The following is an 18821-nucleotide window of genomic DNA, read 5'->3' as shown; positions in this document are numbered from 1 at the left end:
CCCTGCCCCGGGGCTTCCCACTCTGGGCATGGAGCTCACAGATGCCGTAGAGGTTGGCCACTAAGCCACCCAGAGCCAGAAGTCGGCACCTTCTCTTGTGCATTAAAAACCTCTCTTGGTATCAAAGAAGGTTTGTATTTTGTCATCTCTGTATTTATCTCTCTTTAAATGCCCTTGGTCCCAAGTGCTCTGCTTAAACCTTTCCTGGTTGGCTTTTTTTTTTCGGTTTTTGGAAGTATTCTGACTCCCACCTGTTGCCTGAACAGCAGCCAGTAGATCACCCTGTTCCCTCTTTCCTTTCTCCTATTTTGTTGTGTGATTTCCACTCTCGTCAGAAGGCAACCCCGCGTGCTGAGTCCCCAGCCGCCCGTCTGTGTCCCTGGACTCAGCCTCACATGTCAGGCTGTCCGGGCCTCCGCGTTCCTTGAGTTCCTGCACATTCAGACTGTGGTTCTGGACATGTGAAGGAGGTATGGGCTGGACAGAAAACCCTGAGTCACACCTTCCCTTGCATGTCTTGACAACACAGCTCCCTGTTGCCTTGCTTTGCCTGACGCTCCTTCGATTCGCTCGGCTTTGTAAGGTGCTTGACCTTTTCCTGGTGGCTCTGAGAATTCCTCCCTTGTTAAAAGACTCATGGTTTCACTGGGATTGGTCTTAATGGGGACCTGGTTCCGATGTGTGGAACCAGGTCTGCTTTTATCTCTTGTTTGGGTTATAGTTTTAAGTTTCAGCTGTCTGCCATTGTTGTGATTTTCTGTTTCAAAAACTCATTATACATTGGCTAGATTTTCTTTGACTGTCTTCCATTTCAACAACTTTCTCTTAACCCTCGTTACTTATTTTGTTATTTAATTTTCATTTTCTTGTTTATTTTCCTACATTTCTTCAGTGTCCCTTATTAAATTTTTATTCAGATCTGTTTTCCCTGGAGGACTTTCTAATTTAGTCTTCGTTTCTCATATAATTTTGTCTTTTTCTTCTATTTCTTTTTTGAGTTCAGTCAACCCTCTTCTATTTAAAAGGTTTATTGGGATATAATTCACATACATACGATTCACCTACTAAAATGTGCAGTTCGGTGAATTTTAGCAAATTCACAGGGATGCACAACCATCACCACCATCTGATGTTACACAACAGTTTCACCCCCCAGAGAAGCCCACGTGCAGTCACGCCACCCTGGCCTCCCCAGCCCAGGCTAATCCTCCTCCTCCTCCCCTTCTCATGTCTGTCCTCCTTTTTGCAGGGGTCCAGCTTTGTTAGTTATTGAATTTCTGATTCAAGACGGGTCTCCTCATTCTCAAGCCTTGTGGAGGACGTGTGATTTCACTTGGAGGGTTATTCACAGGGTTTTTTCTCCTTCATGGTTTTTGTTGTTGTTGTTATTTGGGGTGAATTGCTGTCCACGGAAGTGTTCGTTTTCTGTTTCTTCTCACACGGGCTTTGTATAGCCGCGGTTCATGGGATTCCTACCTCAGGGTCGCCCCCTCTGTCACCCCAGGGAAGTGCAGCGGGTGTTGAGGGCAGGGAGGGGAGGAGGGTGTGTCTCTCCTTCTTTGTTTCCTTTTGTCCCACAGGGTCCTAATCCCCTTTCACCGCATCTCTGAGGGCGCCTAACCATCCAACCGCGTTCTCACACCCCAGAGGCCCCAGGGCTCGGGGTGACACCCCCCAGTCTGCCCAGGCCCCCATCTCCACGGGGGACCGGGGCCCAGCACCCTGTCTTCCTCGACGTCACCTCTGCACCCCATCGCGGCCTCTGTCGCTGTTTGCGGCCGGTCGGCGGTGCCCAGGCTCTGTGAATCGGGGCTGGGGGTGCCCTCCACGCCCCAGCCGCCACCTCTGGCTAAATTCTCACTTGTCTCTTTGCCAGAAATAAGGGAACTCTGCGGTTGAGGTCCTCTTGGTCATGAGAAGAGAGGACATTTTCTCTCCTTCCTAAATCTATAAAGCGCAGAGTCACAACGTGCTCTTGAAAGGTGCCTCTGAAAATGCAGAAAATTAGAAAAAGGAAAAACTACGCAAATGACCCGTGACCCCATCACCACACATCTGCTCTGAACTTTTGTGTGGGGTCCTTTTGTCTTCCTTTTACTGTGGACAGCTTTTAGCCAAGCTGCAAACACAATTTTGAAACTTGATTTTTAACTTAACATTTTGTTATAAATCTTTTCATGTCCTTGTGGCCTTTGTGAAAACACTACAGTCACCACACAGTGGTCCATCGAGTCACTGATTGACTCAACCGCCCGACGCTGCAAGTGAAGTGGTTCGCATGTTTCCGCGTCACTAACGAGAATGCGCCGATTTCCTATTCGGCTGGCTTCCATCGCGTTGCCCTGACGGCCTTGCGGTGTGTCAGGGACCCCGGGCGGCGATTCCCTGGGCAGTGGTGACTTTGTTCAGGGACAGAGGCGGGCAGGCTGGCGCCCAGTGTGGCAGCTCAGGAGTGAGAGCTGAGTGGGCTGCTTCCGGGGATGGCGCTCAGGCCCGAGCCAGGAGGCAGCGGAACTCGCGCCGGGGCGGCCACAGACAAAGAGCGTCAGTTTATCACAGACCCCAGAGGCCAGGTGCATAGGGCCCAGTCAGGGGGTACGCTCGGGCCAAGAGGCTGGCCAAGAGGGGCCAGGGGTCCCATCTCCCCCAAGGATGACGGCCACCAGGCTCCATCAGGACGTCGAGACCTCAGAGGCCAGCTGTGCCGCCTTCCTCTCGGGGTGGACGAGCTGGGGGGCAGCCGTGGCTTTACTGGAAGCAGTGGGCCCGGCCGTGGTGCTGGCATTGCCTCAGTGAAACCGAGCTCGGGGTGGAGAGCCGGCGGAGGAGGACAGGCTGGGGCCGGAGAGCAGCGGCCTCTGGGCTGTCAGGAAACCAGCCTCTGCCCGGAGCAGGGGTCCTGGCAGTGTCCCCAGCCGTTGCCGGGCTCTGCTCACCAGACACACCCTGGGTGACCTCCTGTCCAGACCCCCTGCTCACTTGGTTTTCACCTTGAATTTAAGAAAGTGAGGGCAGCCAACTTGGTGTCCCCACCAGGACTGAGATCCCCCAGACTGGCCAGCAGCGTGGCTGTGACCCCAACGGCCAGCCCTGGTCTGCGCTTCTCCAGGAGGGGGCAGGAGGCCTGGGTTCTCACAGGACGGGAACACCCAGTGGGACACTGCAGACCCTCGGAGCAGCATGCCATCAACAGGGAGGGGGCGGGTCAGCGGGCCAGCAGCGCGGGCCAGGGGTCAAGTTGGAGGCTGTGAGTGGGGGTGACACTGGGGCTTGGGTCCACCCCTCGGGCACCTTCTTGTCCTGAAGACGCCTCTTGTGGTCACGCTTGCCCAGTGCCGGCCACAAGGTAGGGGAGCTGGACGTGTTGTTTTCCCACTGAGGCCTCACGGGTCAGGCCAGGCTCAAGTGGCTGGGGCGCCGGGCGGATCTGCGTCTCCCGTCACCGGAATGAGGCTCTGTCGTGAGTGGAGACACATTTCTTTCATCCCGCAGGGTGTCCCCGAGGACTTGCTGTTCTTCCATGAACACCTGAGGAAGGGCGGCGGGCTTGTCCGCGTGGACCAGAGCCTCCTCCTCTACCGCTACCACCCCGGCGCGGCCACACACTCCGTCCTCGAGTACGCAGGTCCCGGGTCCAGACCGCGTGGGGTCAGTGGGGCAGACACAGGTGACCCAGTCAGGTCACAAGGCAGGAAACCTGGGAGCGTGGCCGGCACGGGGCATGCGGCCTCCCGGGAGGGACGTTGTCCTAGGTCCACGGACCAGCATTTCCCCGGGATCAAGGCCAAATGTCTGTTCTCACTTTTTTGAAGTGAGGTAGGAATCACGTGTAGTTGTTCTCTCGGGGTTTTGTTCTCACTTGCTTTGAGTTGACGGGATTCTCAGAGTGAGCCCAGCCCCCCACTAACGTGATGACAGGCGGGCTGGGGGCACCCTCTTCCTTCTCCGCCCACCAGGGGAGGGCTACTGGGACCGAGGTTGGGCCGCTCCCTCTGTGGGGCATCACAAGGGCACTAGCCCCCTCCCTCTCATGGCCCACACGTCCCCCAGGCCCCAAGGCTAGAGGCCCACTACCAGGGACGGGGCAGGGATGGTGCCGAAAGTACAGGCAGGGTGAAGGCAAGGGAGGGTGTGTTTTTCTTTCTTTAGTTTGAACTGTGTGTGTGTGCGCATGTGTGCCTGTGTGTGCACGTTTGTGCACGTGTGTGGGTGTTACATTTCAAACAACAAGTACGTATCCCCCTTGGTGCTACCGTAATGCTGCTCTCTTGGGGACAGGGAGGAATGGGGCCCTGAAACAGGTCTACGATCAGGGGATCTTTTGATTGTAAAGAGCATGATGCAGGGACATGCATTTGTGTTTCTGGAAATAGAAGAGACTCTGTTCTTCCCCTGGAGGGTGTGAAACTCGTTGGAAGGTGTGGCTTCTCAGTTTCTGTCCTGGGAGGTCTCCTGTCCACTGTCACAGTGGGTGTGACGTGCACTGTCACAGTGGGTGTGATGCTGATTTGGGCATGTGTCGTCAGTGGGGGGGGGTGTCCCAGATTGCAGCATCCATATAGTTTATTTATTTATTTATTTATTTTTGGCTGCCTTGCATCTTCGTTGCTGCACGCGGGCTTTCTGTAGTTGCGGTGAGCGGGGGCTACTCTTCATTGCAGTGTGCGGGCTTCTCATTGTGGTGGCTTCTTTTGTTGCAGAGCACGGGCTCTAGGCGTGCAGGCTTCAGTAGTTGTGGCACACGGGCTCAGTAGTTGTGGCTCGCAGGCTGTACAGCGCAGGCTCAGTAGTTGTAGTGCACGGACTTAGTTGCTCCGTGGCATGTGGGATCTTCCCGGACCAGGGGTCGAACCCGTGTTCCCTGCATTGGCAGGCGGATTCCTAACCACTGCACCACCAGGGAAGCCCCCAGCATCCATATTGACTTGGGAGATCCTTGAACTTTTGCACATGTGCTATTCAACACTAAAACTTAGCTTCTTTGTTTTCCAGCTTTAAGCAAAATAGCTTGATTTCTCTTTTGTTAAGTCTGAATTCTCTTACAGTAGATTTAGTGGAGCATCATTGGGAGTTTGTTGTCATGAACTTGACTCAATGCAAGTGTGATTTGCACACATGGGGTAAAGGTCATTTTCTAGGGGGACATAACAATCCTAAATGTGTATATATCCCTAATCACAGAGTTTCAAAATACATGAGGCAAAAACTGAGACTGGAGTTGGAGATTTTAATACTCCTACCTCAGTAATTGATAGAAGCTGGGGGTGGGGAAGTCTGTGAGGATCAGAAGATGTGAACAACACTATTAACCAACATGACAGGAGACATTTAAGGAACACTATAGTCAACTGCAGAATACGCATTCTTTTAAAGTACAAGATAGACATTACTTTGGACCAATAAACAAATCTGAATAAATTTCAAATGATTGAAATCATACTGGTTATGTTTTATAAATTAGAAATCATTAAGGCATCTTTTTTTCTTTTTTTTGGCTGCGTTGGGTCTTTGTGGCTGTGTGCCGGCCTTCTCTAGTTTTGCGGCAAGCGGGAGCTACTCTTTGTTGCGGTGCACAGGCTTCTCGTTGCGGTGGCTTCTCTTGTTGTGGAGCACAGGCTCTAGGTGCATAGGCTTTAGTAGTTGCGGCTTGTGGGCTCTAGAGCGCAGGCTCAGTAGTTGTGGCACATGGGCTTAGTTGCTTCATGGCATGGGGAATCTTCCCAGACCAGGGCTCAAACCTGTGTCCCCTGCATTGGCAGGCAGATTCTTAATCACTGCACCACCAGGGAAGTCCTAAGACATCTTGAATATACAAAATATTTGGAAATTAAGCAACCAAGGGAAAAAATCACAGAGGATATTAGGGAAAAAATTTAACTTGATGACAAAACAGTATGTCAAAATTTGTGGAATTTAGCTAAAGCAGAGTTTATAGTAAGTTTTTATAGCTTTAAAAGCTTATATTATAAAAGAAGAAACTAAAGAATTATCTAAGTCTCCACCTTTAAAGGTTTCAAAAGTAACAGCAAAGTAAACTCAAAGTAAATAGAAGGAAAGGTATGAAGAAGGTAAAATTGAAAATGGACAGTCAGTAGAAAAAAAATCAGCAAAACCAAGAATTGGCTTGAAATAAAATCAATTGACAAACCTCTAACAAGATTTATTTTTAAAAGAAAACAGAGGTTACCAATATACTGGGAATTAAAGAGGGGACATCATTACAGATCCAATAGATATTTAAAGTATAAATAATAGAGAATTCCCTGGCAGTATAGTGGTTGGGACTCTGTGCTTCCACTGCAGGGGGTTTAGGTTCAATCCCTGGCTGGGGAACTAATATATCCTGCATGCCCTGCACACGGCCAAAAAAAAAAAAATAGGTATAAATAATAATTAAAAATTAGATTAGTAATTTAAAAGCTTTTCATAAAGAAAAGCCAAGCCAGATGGCTTTACTGATATATTCTATCAAAAATGTAAGGAAGAGGGCTTCCCTGGTGGCGCAGTGGTTGAGAGTCTGCCTGCCAATGCAGGGGACACGGGTTCGAGCCCTGGTCTGGGAGGATCCCACATGCCGCGGAGCAACTAAGCCCGTGAGCCACAACTACTGAGCCTGCGCGTCTGGAGCCTGTGCTCCGCAACAAGAGAGGCCGCGATAGTGAGAGGCCCGTGCACGGCAATGAAGAGTGGTCCCCGCTCGCCGCAACTGGAGGAAGCCCTCGCGCAGAAGCGAAGACCCAACACAGCCAAAAATAAATAAATAAATAAATAAATTTATAAAAAAAAAAAAAAAAAAAAAATGTAAGGAAGAAATAATACCAGTCTAACATAAATTCTTTCAGGAAATAGAAGAGGAGAAAGATCTATTGGGTGTTGGGAGGGAGGAGCTTCACACTCACTCTGTGAGACCAGCATGACTCTGAAGTAAAAAATGCTACAAGAATATTGCAAGAAAGTAAAATTACAGACAAATATCCCTTATGAAAATAGATACAAAAATCATTCACAAAATATTACCAAGTCAAATTCAGAAATATATATGAAAGGATAATACATCATGAATAAAAGTCTGGTTTAACATTCAGAAATCAATTAGTATGATTTAATACAGTAACAGAATAAAGGATAAAAATCACACAATCAGTGCAATAGATGCAGAAAAAGCACTGGGCAAAATTGAATACCCATTCATGATTTTTTAAAAAACTCAGCAAACTAGAAATAGAAGGAAACTTTCTCAGTCTGATAGCATCTACTCAAACCTATAACTAACCTCATACTTAATCATTAAAGACTGAAAGCCTTCCCTTCTAAGATCAGGAGGAAGCGATCTGATCGCTCCTCTCACTACTTCTATTCCACATTGTAATGGAGGTCAGTGCAATGAGACAGGAAAAAGAAAAAATATAAGTATTAGAAAGTGGAAGTAAAACTAGCATCATTTGTAGATGGCATGATTGTGTTTCATAGGAAATCAAAACCAATAACTTAGCAAATTTTCCAGAATACAAGTTTATAGAATTGCAATGAACTGAAAAAAATGCAGTTGAAAAAATGTACAACAGCGTCAATAATAAAATACTTTTGAGTAAGTTTAGTAAGGTACGTCTATGTCCGCTAAAACCTACTCCAAAAAAGGCTGAGGGAAATTAAAAGAAAATCTATAAAATAGATGGAGAGATATACCACATTCATGGATTGGAAGACTCAGTAATGTTAACGTCAGTTCTCTCCAAATTGATCTGTAAATTCAATGCAATCCCAGTAAAAGTCCCAGGTGGCTTCTTTGTAGAAATTGATAATCTGATCTTAGAATTCGCATGAAAATCAAAGGGCCCAGAGTGTCCTAAACAATCTTGAAAAGAACAAAATTTGAGGACTTATTGTGCCTGATTTTAAGACTCTCTCTGAAGCTACAGCAATCAAGAAAATGTATTAATAGAATAAAGATAGACATACACATCAATGAAACAGAGCACAGAGTCCAGAAATAGACTCACAATTGATTTTCAACAGTCTCCAAAGGCATTCAGTGGAAAAAGAAAAATATTTTTAACAAATGGAGTAAATGGATATCCATATGGAAAAAAAATCTCATGTCCTATAGAAAAATTAATTCTAGATAGCTTAGATATAAATATAGAAGCAGCTAAAATATACAGCTTCTAGAAGAAAACATCAGGGAATATCTTCACAACTTGGGGATAGGAAAAAATTTATTAGAGAGGACACCAGGATCTTTAGCCCTTTTTTTTTTTTTTTTTTTTGGCTGTGTAGGGTCTTACTTGCAGCACATAGGCTCTTCGTTGCGGCATGCGGGCTTCTCTCTAGTTGAGGTGCGCAAACTCAGTAGCTGAGGCCGGGGGGCTTAGTTGCCCCGGCATGTGGAATCTTAGTTCCCCGACCAGGGATCGAACCAGCGTCCTCTGCATTGGAAGGCAGATTCTTAACCACTGGACCACCAGGGAAGTCCCTCTTCAGTGCTTTAAAATTGATAAATTGGACTTCATCAAAATTAAGAACTTTTGCTCATAAAAAGACACCATTAGGAAAATGAGTAGACAAACCACAGACTGGGAGAAAATATTCATAATCTATATATCTCACAGAGGGTTAGTATGGGGGAGATATTAAGAACCCCTATCACCCAAAAATAAAAAGAAAATCTAATAAAAGTAGGCAAAATAGTTGAACGGACATGCCACTTAACAAAGAAATAATATATAAGGTCAATTAGTCCATGAAAAAGGTTTCGTCATTATCAGAGAATGCAAATTAAACTGCACACCCACTAGAAGGGTTAAAATTAATGTCTGCAATTCCAAATCATGCTGAGGACACGTATACATTGTTCTCAGGAGTGTAAACACAGTACATTCTCTTTGGAAAACTGTTGGGCCTTATTTTATTAATTTAACTGATACCTGCCCTATGCCCCAGCAATTCCATGTCTAGGTGTTTCTCCAAGAGAAATGAATACATTGCTCAACATTTCTCTATTAGTAGCCAAGAATGGGAACAACCCAGATGCCCATCGGCAGGTGATGGATAAACACTGCTGTAACGGAGCACTCCTCAGCACTAGAAGAAAACAAATGACTGATACCTGCAAGAACGGGGATTAATGTCAAAAAAAAATATGGTTAGTAAAAGAAATCAGATACAAAAGCATGCATACTGTGGCTTCCACTTGTACAGAGTTCTCCAACAGGCAGAACTAGTCCACAGTGATAGAAACGAGACTGTGGTATTCTCAGGGGAAAGGAGGTACAAGGGAGCTTTCTGGGGTGGTGGAAGTGTCCCACCTCTTGATAGGTGTGTGGGTTACACGGATGTGCATGTTTGTCATAACCGTCTGACTTGTATGCACACTTAAGATCCTTGCTCTTACTCTATGTGAATTTCATTAAAATTTTTAAAATATCTGGCAAGTGTTTCTTCAAGGAAGTAACAACTTTCCCACAATCCATAAACGGAGTTGGAAACTCTGGGTGAATAAAGTACAAAGATGGTTTTCTGGGCACGAATCTTCTGTAGAGCTCAGAAATGCCGGGACATCTGGGATCCTCTGCAGAGCTGAGAAGTGCCGGGACACCTGGGATCCTGTGCAGGGCTGAGAAGCGCCTGGACACCTGGGATCCTGTGCAGAGCTGAGAAGTGCCTGGACACCTGGTAACTTCTGCAGAGCTGAGAAGTGCCGGGACACCTGGGATCCTCTGCAGAGCTGAGAAGCGCCTGGACACCTGGGATCCTGTGCAGAGCTGAGAAGTGCCAGGACATCTGGTAACTTCTGCAGAGCTGAGAAGCGCCGGGACACCTGGGATCCTGTGCAGGGCTGAGAAGCGCCTGGACACCTGGGATCCTGTACAGAGCTGAGAAGTGCCAGGACATCTGGTAACTTCTGCAGAGCTGAGAAGTGTCGGGACATCTGGGATCCTCTGCAGAGCTGAAAAGTGCCGGGACACCTGGGATCCTCTGCAGAGCTGAGAAGCGCCTGGACACCTAGGATCCTCTGCAGAGCCGAGAAGCGCCAGGACACCTGGGATCCTCTGCAGAGCCGAGAAGTGCCGGGACACCTGGGATCCTCTGCAGAGCCGAGAAGCGCCGGGACACCTGGGATCCTCTGCAGAGCCGAGAAGCGCCGGGACACCTGGGATCCTCTGCAGAGCCGAGAAGCGCCGGGACACCTGGGATCCTCTGCAGAGCCGAGAAGCGCCTGGACACCTGGGATCCTGTGCAGAGCCGAGAAGCGCCTGGACACCTGGGATCCTGTGCAGAGCCGAGAAGCGCCTGGACACCTGGGATCCTGTGCAGAGCCGAGAAGCGCCTGGACACCTGGGATCCTGTGCAGAGCTGAGAAGCGCCGGGACACCTGGGATCCTCTGCAGAGCTGAGAAGCGCCGGGACACCTGGGATCCTCTGCAGAGCTGAGAAGCGCCGGGACACCTGGGATCCTCTGCAGAGCTGAGAAGCACCTGGACACCTGGGATCCTCTGCAGAGCTGAGAAATGCCTGGACACCTGGGATCCTCTGCAGACCTGAGAAGTGCCTGGACATCTAGGATCTCTTCCATTGTTCCTGAAGGTTCACGTACATGTGTCCTCACCTTCAGCTCCTGTGAAGCAAGGTAACGTGAAGGCATGTCTGTGATGACCCTGATGGTGACCTCCTGCTCCCCACCCATGGTGTGGCGGGTGCTCATGTATCTGGGGGGCCAGGCAGCCAGCCAGACGGCTTGCGCCACACACACCCTCATTCTGTTTTCATGCGATAATTCTTTTATGTTGAGACTTTTTTTCCCTCTTTTTGCAGCGTGAGGCTTTGCCACCCACAACGTAAACGAGGTGATCTCATGTTAGTTTCTGTGTTGGATTAAAGTCTTTGAGCAGCAAAACCTCACAGAGCAACTAGCGCTAATTACACCCTCAGGCTTGTCAATAATTGAATTCCTTCAAACTCTCTCTCAAAAAGCCCTCTGTTTGAGAGGCTCCCTGAATCGTGGCCTTTGCATTTTAAATTGAGAATGATCAGCATTTATATCATTTAACAATTTTCACTATGAAATACTTCTGACAGCCAAAAGGCATAAGGAATCATCTTTAAAACAAAAAGTTACCCATTTCCCCAAACCTCCTGCATCTCCCAGGTTCCATTTCGTGGTGTCCTGAGTGGGATGTTTATTTGCCATGAGATCCATTTCTCTATACTTTTACCACATGTGATGTCCTCTAAACAGTGTGCTTTCCCTCTTTAAAAGTGTGATGTCGGTGGCAACGTTCTGCCTCATTCTTCCAAAGTCACCATGCTGCTCACCCTCAGGGCTGAGCTCTGTGTGGTGACGTTGCTCCTCCGTCTTCGTCACCGCGTGGACCTTCCTGCCGTCCTGCTGCTGAGGGTCCACACACGCCACTGCTCCCCGCCCCCACCTCCAGCCTGCTGCCTCCTGGTGCGGTGCGCATCCCTGACACTGCCTTGCTTTCCAGAAGGTTCTGGAAATGCCGACCTGTGGGTCTGAGGAAACCTGTGAGCAGCTCCCACACACCCAGCCCTCGGTGGAGCCTCCTCGCAGGGCTAAGAGTGGCAGGAAGGACACACCTGGGCTGTTCTCCCGAATAAATAAGAACTGAGCAGCACGGTGGAGAAGGGGGCCTGCAGGACAGCGGCAGCAGGAAGGGTCTCACTGTCCACAACGCGGAGGTATTGGTGGCAGTTTCTGAGTTGTGTGGTGTGTCCTCAGACCAGAGACCAGACTCCGGAGGCACAGGGAGGGCGCAAGGCAGGGGCTGTACCCTCAGGACCCACAGTCCCTCCGAATCCACTCCGCGGGCGGTGGGAGGTGGGGGTCAGCTGTCCGTCCCACAGGCGCCGTTTCCAGGTGAGGCACCCTGCGCTGCTCAGACCCGGCCCGTCACCCCTGCGTCTGGTGGTCACGCTGGTGCGGGCCCCACACTGTCCTGGTCCCTGAGCATTAAGTGGAGTCCTGGTTGGGCCATTTCATTTCCTTGTGTCCCTAAAACCTTTGGGCATTTTTTTGGCAGTTTTCATTGAATTGTTTATCAAATTGAAGAGAGTTGACTGGATAAGAAGAGAAGCAATTAAGTCACAGAAGCAGCCAGACCTTTTGCCAACAAAAGTAATTTAAAAAGTAGGAGCCAGAGAGGAAACCGTGGAGCAGAGGGCGAGACCTGCCCAGATGTCTGTGGTCCCTTATCTCCTGCTGCCCCTGTGGTGGTAGGCACGCCCCCTGGGGTCCCAGGCAGGGCCTGGAGCGTGGTGCAGGTCCTGCTGCTGGTGGGGACCCAGGGCCCACCCCATCTCTTCCTTGCTGTCAGGGTCTCATGGGTTTGTCAGAGCTCATTTGCAGAAAGTTCAGTTGTTTTGTTCTCAGAATCGTCCTTCATTTCTTGGATGCTGCCAAAGCTGCGTGTTGAGTGCTGTACCTACTGGTGTCTTATTTGGGCTGGAGTGTGTCTAGCTTGTGCTAAACGGCCCAGACTGGGGAGTTATTCACCTTATTCACCTTCGCAAGTCCCAGTACCCCCCGACCACTGAAATTATGGCTGCTCAGAACAACCCTAATTGAGACATTTCAAGTGGGACGTGGGTGGACCAACCACGGAGGAGCCCAGCAGTCACAGCCCACCCCTGGGCATGCGGACACCGGTGCCCAGTTGCATTACAGTGGGCATCACTGTGTTGTGTCCGTGGACCCCACGCCCTCACCTGGAGGAGCTGCTCCCCTGAGGTACCTTGTGGGACCCTCAGAGCTGGTTGCCATGGAGAAGGCGGCGGGGCAGTGGCTGCTGAACTACGGGTTCAACACTTGCCACACAGAGCCCCGGGCCAGACACCAGGGAGGAGCTGAACCCACACTGTAGAACGCGGGGGAGCTGCAGCAGGTCTGCGCCTGGCCTAGAACAGTAGGTCTTGGGGCTCTGTGAGAGGGTCCATGGAGGGCACTTCCAGATGTAAACTGTGATTTTATACAAGGGTGTGCCACCCTTCCTTACGTCAGAGGTTTCTCTGGGAAGGAAGACCCGGGTCAAGTTTGGTCCACTGTGTACCTGCAGAAGCTCCCCCTTAACCTTCCCGATTCTTAAGTGATGGTTTCACACCTGCGCCTTGGGTCCTGTCCCTGCGTCCAACCACTTTAACCTGGAGACAGCTGACATGCTGTTCTCCCCAGGCACTGGGGCTCGGGCAGCTGCAGACCCCAAGGGCCGGCCTGGATCTCAGGTCTGCATGTGGCAAGGGGCCAAGGGAGGGGGTCCCACCTGGGGAAGGTGACCCCGCCATCTGCACAGCTTCCACAGGACACTGTGGCCCGTTCCATGTGGCCGCTCGAGGTGGGCAGTCACGTCCAGGCCTCTCTGGTCATGTTTACCATGGTCGCAGGTGCCGGACATCAGCGTGGCTGGGTTTCCCTCGGGCTCCCCAAGCTCTGTGCCTGGTGTCCCGCACGCTTCTTGAGTGTGTGGACGTGAGCTCAGCACATCCGAGGATCCATGGGGGCCGTGAGGGCGGGCGAGGGGTGTGACCTTCTGGTCCTGGCCTCCTTGGTTCAGTCACTCAGCCAACAGCTGCAGCACTGCCCCAGGGGCCCCAGACCAGGGGGACTTGTGGGCAGGCTCAGGGGTGGCGGGAGGAAGGCCTTGGGCGCTTGGAGGCCCTGCCCTCCTGGGTCACGACCCCCCACCCCCCATCCCCCACAGGACCACCATCTGGACCCACCGCGTCCGCTTCCTGGAAGAGTGGGCCCTGCCCCACTGGGCAACCTTCACCATCTGGAACGCGGGCCGGCAGGGCCGCCGACTCTACCGCAGCCTGACGGCAGGGTCACGGTGCAAGGTGGGGCCCACCCCTTGTCCCACCCCCTCCCCCATCCAGCAGCACTGCCCCCACTGCCCCTGAGGCTGGCGTCCTGGGTCCTCCCCAGGTGGTCGCTTTCTGTGACGTGGACGAGAACAAGATCAAGAAGGGCTTCTACTGCTACGAGAACTCTCAGGTGCGCCCCTCCCCACCGAGCCCCACGGTCATGCACAGGGCCGCCCACACCGCACTCTGGGGCGCCGTCCTGGGCCTTTTGAGTAGACGCTGCCCAGAACCTTCCTCCTTGGGAAAGGCCAGCTGGGCCCAGACAGCTGCCAGGCCTGGCAGATGCAGCCCTCAGGCTCCTGGGGTCTCCAGGACCCCAGAGGGCACCTGTGCCTGCCCCCACCTGCCCCTGTCCCTGCTGGAAGGTGCTCCTCGCAGGCTTGGGTCTGTCCACTGCCCACCTCAGGTAAGTCCTGCGGCAGCCATAGGCGGTGGGTGGAGGTGCCGGAGACCAGGTCCGGCCCTGGGTCTGGCCGTGGCCCGGGCGCCTGTCTGAGGGCATCGGGCTGTGAGCGGGGCAGAGGTGGGGGACTGGGGAGCAAGGTGGAGCAGCCTGTGGCCCTCCTCTCCTCTCAGGAAAGGCCCAAGCCCCGGGTCCCGGTCCTGCACTTCCGAGCCGCACAGCCACCCTTTGTCATCTGCGTGAAGCTGGTGAGTGTCAGGCTGGGGCATGTGTGGCTGGGACAGTCCCAGGGTCAGGAGGTGGTATGTCGTGTCCACCAGGAGGCTGCGGGCTAGGACGGGAAGTGATGACCGCCGCTCTGGGGGGCCAGGAGAGTGATCCGCGTGGGGGCAGAGACAGGAGACAACAGGGCCACCTCCAGCCAGGCCTGGGGTGTCGGGGGAGGTGGCGGCGATGGTGCCCCATGAGGCAGGTTGCATTTCCCATGAGAGTTGCAGGGGACAAGGCCGCCCAGAAGCACCTGCGCCGGCCCTGCATCCCCCGACCCCCGCCAAGTGACTGCCGTCCCAACGGTTTTCTCCATCACCCCCTTGCCTTTTCTCCCTCTTCGCGGCCACGCAGGACAGGTGCTCGTTTCTCGGCTCTGGGCTCGACGCTGGGGTCCTGCAGCAAGGCCTGTGTGCTTGAACTCCCTCCTTCCCTGAGTGGGTCCCATTTCCTGGCATGCAAGTTCCCACCATGAAGCCTGCTGGTGGGCTCTGGTGATGGGGACGTCCTCCTGATTTTGGAGCCCTCACCCCCGCCCTGCTGGCCTGTCCATCTCTTCTCCTTGGTTTCTGGGAGCTCTGCATTGAGTGGTGCTGGCCCTTGGTCGACTAGTGTTTAGCAGATGTTTTCTCCCAGTTGTGACTTGTCTTTTCACAGGTTCTTCCCAGAAAAACTTAATTTTATTTATGCATGCATGCATGCATGCAGCGCCAGATCTTGGTTGCGGCATGTGGGATCTTTTAGGTGCGGCATGCGAACTCTTAGTTGCGGCATGCCTGTGGGATCTAGTTCCCCGACCAGGCTCCCTGCACTGGGAGAGTGGAGTCTTACCCGCTGGACCACCAGGGAAGTCCCGTGAAAAACTTATTTTTAACACAGTACATTTATCAACTTTTCTCTTGTGATGAACACTTTTAGTGTCCTCCTGTTTTGGAAATTCCTCCCCGTGGTCAGAAAGATAGATTGTCACAAATGCAAATATAAAGTGTCCTTAATCCACCAGGACTACGGGGCCCAGGTCGGCTCATGTGGGGCGGGGCTGCCCCAAAGGGTCCTCAAGAGGCAACAGTAGTGGATGGGTGAGCAGGTCCCTGTGCTGTGCCACTGGGGACGTGGGATGACGCACAGTGTGTGGGGACACAGGCCACTGCTTCCAGCAGTTTCCAGCCTCTGAGGTTGAAACCTTGGTAACCAGGGTGCCCGGCCAGAGGCCTTCCTGGAGGCGGTGGCTTTAGCAGAAGAGAAGCAGGTGCATGTTCATTTGCCAGCGTTCGCCAATAGCAGTGGGGAACCAAGCAGGACGTGCCTCTCACCCCACATCAAGTGCAGACTCTCACCAAGCCTTGGGCTCAAGGAGCCTGCGGCCCCTACACACTTTCATAGCGTAGGTGGCCTGCTCCACGTGTATGTGGAGGGCGCCAGAGAAGGGGAGAGCCCTTCGTTGGTGGCTGGTTTTAAGATCCCAGACCCCCTTCTGCACTGACTGGCATTACTCTCAGCTTCTAGTTGCGGTTTACCGTGTGGTCCAGACGCCTCCACAGGGGCCCCACCAGGCCAGCGCATCCTGATGGGGAACGTCACCTCCCTGAGGCTGTGCTCCCATGGGGCCCGAGCTCAGACACGGGGGACAGCGGGCGTTGTAACGTGTTGGTCAGGTAGGGTCGCATGCAGGATCGGAGCACAGGCTGGATGTCCCGATTCTGCCCCTCGCTTGAGGTGCCACTTTGGAGAAGTCACCCAACTGTCGGGAAAGCGGGCGTGAGAACAGGCTGACCCCAGGAGCCTGGCGCCAGGAGTGGCCTCAGGGTCCCAGCTGGTCCCTGCATGGCCAGGCCCAGCCCTGAGCTCCAGCCCCACAGAAACTGAGGCAGTAAAGGTGTGGTTTCCTCTGCTCAGTTGGTGGAGACTGCACGGCCACGGGTGAGCTGAACACTTGGACCAGAACACAATCTCATGGGCACAACAGGCTTTGTCAGTTTGAAGAATGAGGCCGTGTGAAAATTCAGATCAGATTTCCGCGTGGACCTGTTTTCAGTTCTCTTGGACGCGGAGCTGGGGTGGAATCACTGGTCTTAGGGCGACTTACGGCGCCCCCCCACCGCCGCCCAAAGTTTCCAGTTTCTCGTATCCTCGCCCACCTCGTGACGTGTGTTTGTTCGTCACGGCCATCCTGGTGGATGAGTGGCTCTCACGGCGGTTTCCATTTCCGTCTCCCTGACAACTGAGGACGTGGAGCATCTTTTCATGGGCTTGTTAGCCATTTGTCTGCCTCCTTTGGAGAAGTGTCTGTTTAAGTCCTTCACCCATTTTCTAATCGGGTTGTCTTTTTGTTGAGTCCTGAGAGTTCTCTATATTTCTAGACTCAAGTCCCCAACTGGATGCATTGGCAAATGTTTTCTCCCATCCTGTGGGCTGTCTTTTCATTCTCTTGATGGTGTCCTTTGATGCACAAAAAGTGCTTAACTTTGACAAAGTCCATTTTATCTATTTTTAATTTGATTTCTCCTGTTTTGGGTGTCATGGCTAAGAAACCACCACCCAATCTAGGGTCATGAAGATTTACCCCTTTTCTTAAGAGTTTTATGGTTTCAGCTCCTTCATGTAGGTCTTGGACCCATTTTGAGTTGATGTTTGTGTGTGGGGTCAGGTAGGGGCCAGCTTTGTGCTTTTGCAGGTGGCTGTACACTGAGTGTCCCAGGGCCAGGCAGCCGGGTGGCTCTAGTCCCAACATGTCACCTTGAGGTTTTCTTCTGTTTGACTGTTTGCCAGCTTGAACCTGCATTATTTAACTATCACTACATAACAGACTACAAACTTAGCCTCAAACAGCACAGGTTTACTACCTCACGTTTCTGTGGGTCAGAAGTCCAGGCACCACAGGTGGGTTTCAGCTTCAGGTGAGCGTGGTGGTGTCTGCCACTGATGATGTCTCATCAGGCGGCCCGCCTGGGGCAGATCTGCTTCCAAGCTCTCGTGGTCGTTGGCAGGAGTCAGATCTCCAGGGTGTTGGCCGAGGGCCTCAGTGCTTTGCCGGCTGTTTGCTATGCAGGCCCCCAACCATGGCAGCTTATTCTGTGAAAGCCAGCAAGGGGCAGGGTCAGTAGCAAGACACACGTCACACTAACATGTGACCTAATCAGAGAAGTGACATAGCAGGGAAGGGGGTTCCACGGGATGTGGGTGCTATGAGGCAGGCTCATGGCCATCTGGGGCCTGCCTGCCACAGGGACAGACCCACCTGGCTTTGGGTTTCTTGGTTTGAAAGCAGTTTCCTGAGAGGCCAAGACAAACAATGTTCCAAGTTGCCAGGAGAATTGGATGAATGATTATGGGGCTGCAAGGAGCAGTTGTAAAATGAAAGTTTTAATTCTACACAAATGATACCTAGCTTTTCAGAGATAGGCTCTCTTAAGGGTCTACTTCTCAGGGACCTGAAGTTGCCACGAAGGGAACACCCCCACCCATGCAAACCCTTCCCAGAGAGCAGACTTTGGGTGGGAAGGAACCCATCCCTGTCACCCACTTTGTTTCCTTGGAGGGTCTAGAGGTAGAAACACAAAGGTGTATGTGATTTTTTTTTTTTTTAACGAACAGCAGCATGTTATACATACTTCTTTATTTTGCTTTTTTCACATAATAGTATATCTTGGAGTTAATTCCATGTAAATCTGCTCGCGCCACCCAACTGTGTTGGTGAAGGAAACTTTCCAGCACGTTTCAGCCAAAGCAAAGAAGCCAGCCCCAAGCCCCAACTCCCCCAACCTGGGAGCGAGGCAAATTCTAGCCTCATTTCTTGTTTCCTGAAAAGATTAAAAGCTAAAAAAAAACTACCATAATACCACTGTCACCCCAAATTTCCAGATATCCCATCAGTGTTGAAATCTAACTGCCTTGTAGACGTGTTCTATCTTTTCATACTTGCCTGTTGGAATGCAGACCCAGTGTGACCTTTGTCTCCCTCACTTTCTTACAATGTTTGCTGACGAAACCGGCTTGTGGTTTATTTAACGTGTTTCCCAAGGCTCAGGTCCAGGGTCCGTTCTGCTGGCAGGAACACCTTCATCGCTGGCTGCAGGAGCTTCTGAGGGATTCATGTACCTCACTTTAAAAATATCTGCATCCCACTCGATTATATGGATGTTTCATACATTTATTAACTAGTTACTTATCGATGTACCTTTAGGCCAGTTTTTGTGTTCACTGTTAAGAATAATGCTGCCGTGGATATCTTTATATGTGCATAATTTTGCTCAAGTGGCTACACATATGGGATAAA

The 18821-nt window shown here is 51.5% G+C and overlaps 2 protein-coding genes across 17 annotated transcripts in view; one reads left to right on the top strand and one right to left on the bottom strand.

Moving 5' to 3' along the window:
• B3GNTL1 (UDP-GlcNAc:betaGal beta-1,3-N-acetylglucosaminyltransferase like 1) overlaps positions 1 to 18821 on the top strand; it is a 112367-nt gene that overhangs the window by 86560 nt on the left and 6986 nt on the right. For 10 of the 12 annotated variants that reach the window (XR_005017701.1, XR_005017700.1, XM_036835799.1 and 7 more), the window contains 4 exons: positions 3493 to 3617; positions 13713 to 13848; positions 13937 to 14005; positions 14452 to 14526. Coding sequence is in view for 10 of the 12 variants with exons in the window: in XM_036835799.1 (XP_036691694.1) it covers positions 3493 to 3617; positions 13713 to 13848; positions 13937 to 14005; positions 14452 to 14526 (405 nt within the window). In the remaining 2 variants the exon portion in view is untranslated. The remainder of the gene's footprint in view (positions 1 to 3492; positions 3618 to 13712; positions 13849 to 13936; positions 14006 to 14451; positions 14527 to 18821) is intronic. The other 2 variants (XM_036835804.1, XM_036835807.1) reach the window with 2 other exon arrangements.
• LOC118886292 lies at positions 8496 to 10694 on the bottom strand. 5 transcript variants are annotated; one of them, XM_036835796.1, is made up of 3 exons: positions 9966 to 10694; positions 9707 to 9780; positions 8496 to 9669 (listed from the first exon to the last, which is right to left on the bottom strand). In XM_036835796.1, exons 1-3 carry the CDS (start codon positions 10682 to 10684, stop codon positions 9440 to 9442), a joined length of 1023 nt encoding a protein of 340 aa, XP_036691691.1. In that variant the 5' UTR covers positions 10685 to 10694; the 3' UTR covers positions 8496 to 9439. The 5 variants fall into 5 exon arrangements, with proteins under 5 accessions (XP_036691691.1, XP_036691692.1, XP_036691690.1 ...); XM_036835797.1 differs by having other exon boundaries at positions 8496 to 9595; XM_036835795.1 differs by having other exon boundaries at positions 9707 to 10694.

This window comes from Balaenoptera musculus, chromosome 20 (assembly GCF_009873245.2).
Source record: "Balaenoptera musculus isolate JJ_BM4_2016_0621 chromosome 20, mBalMus1.pri.v3, whole genome shotgun sequence".
NCBI lineage: Eukaryota > Metazoa > Chordata > Mammalia > Artiodactyla > Balaenopteridae > Balaenoptera > Balaenoptera musculus.
Note: the sequence above shows the minus strand (reverse complement) of the source record. Positions and strands in the feature narration are given on the sequence as shown.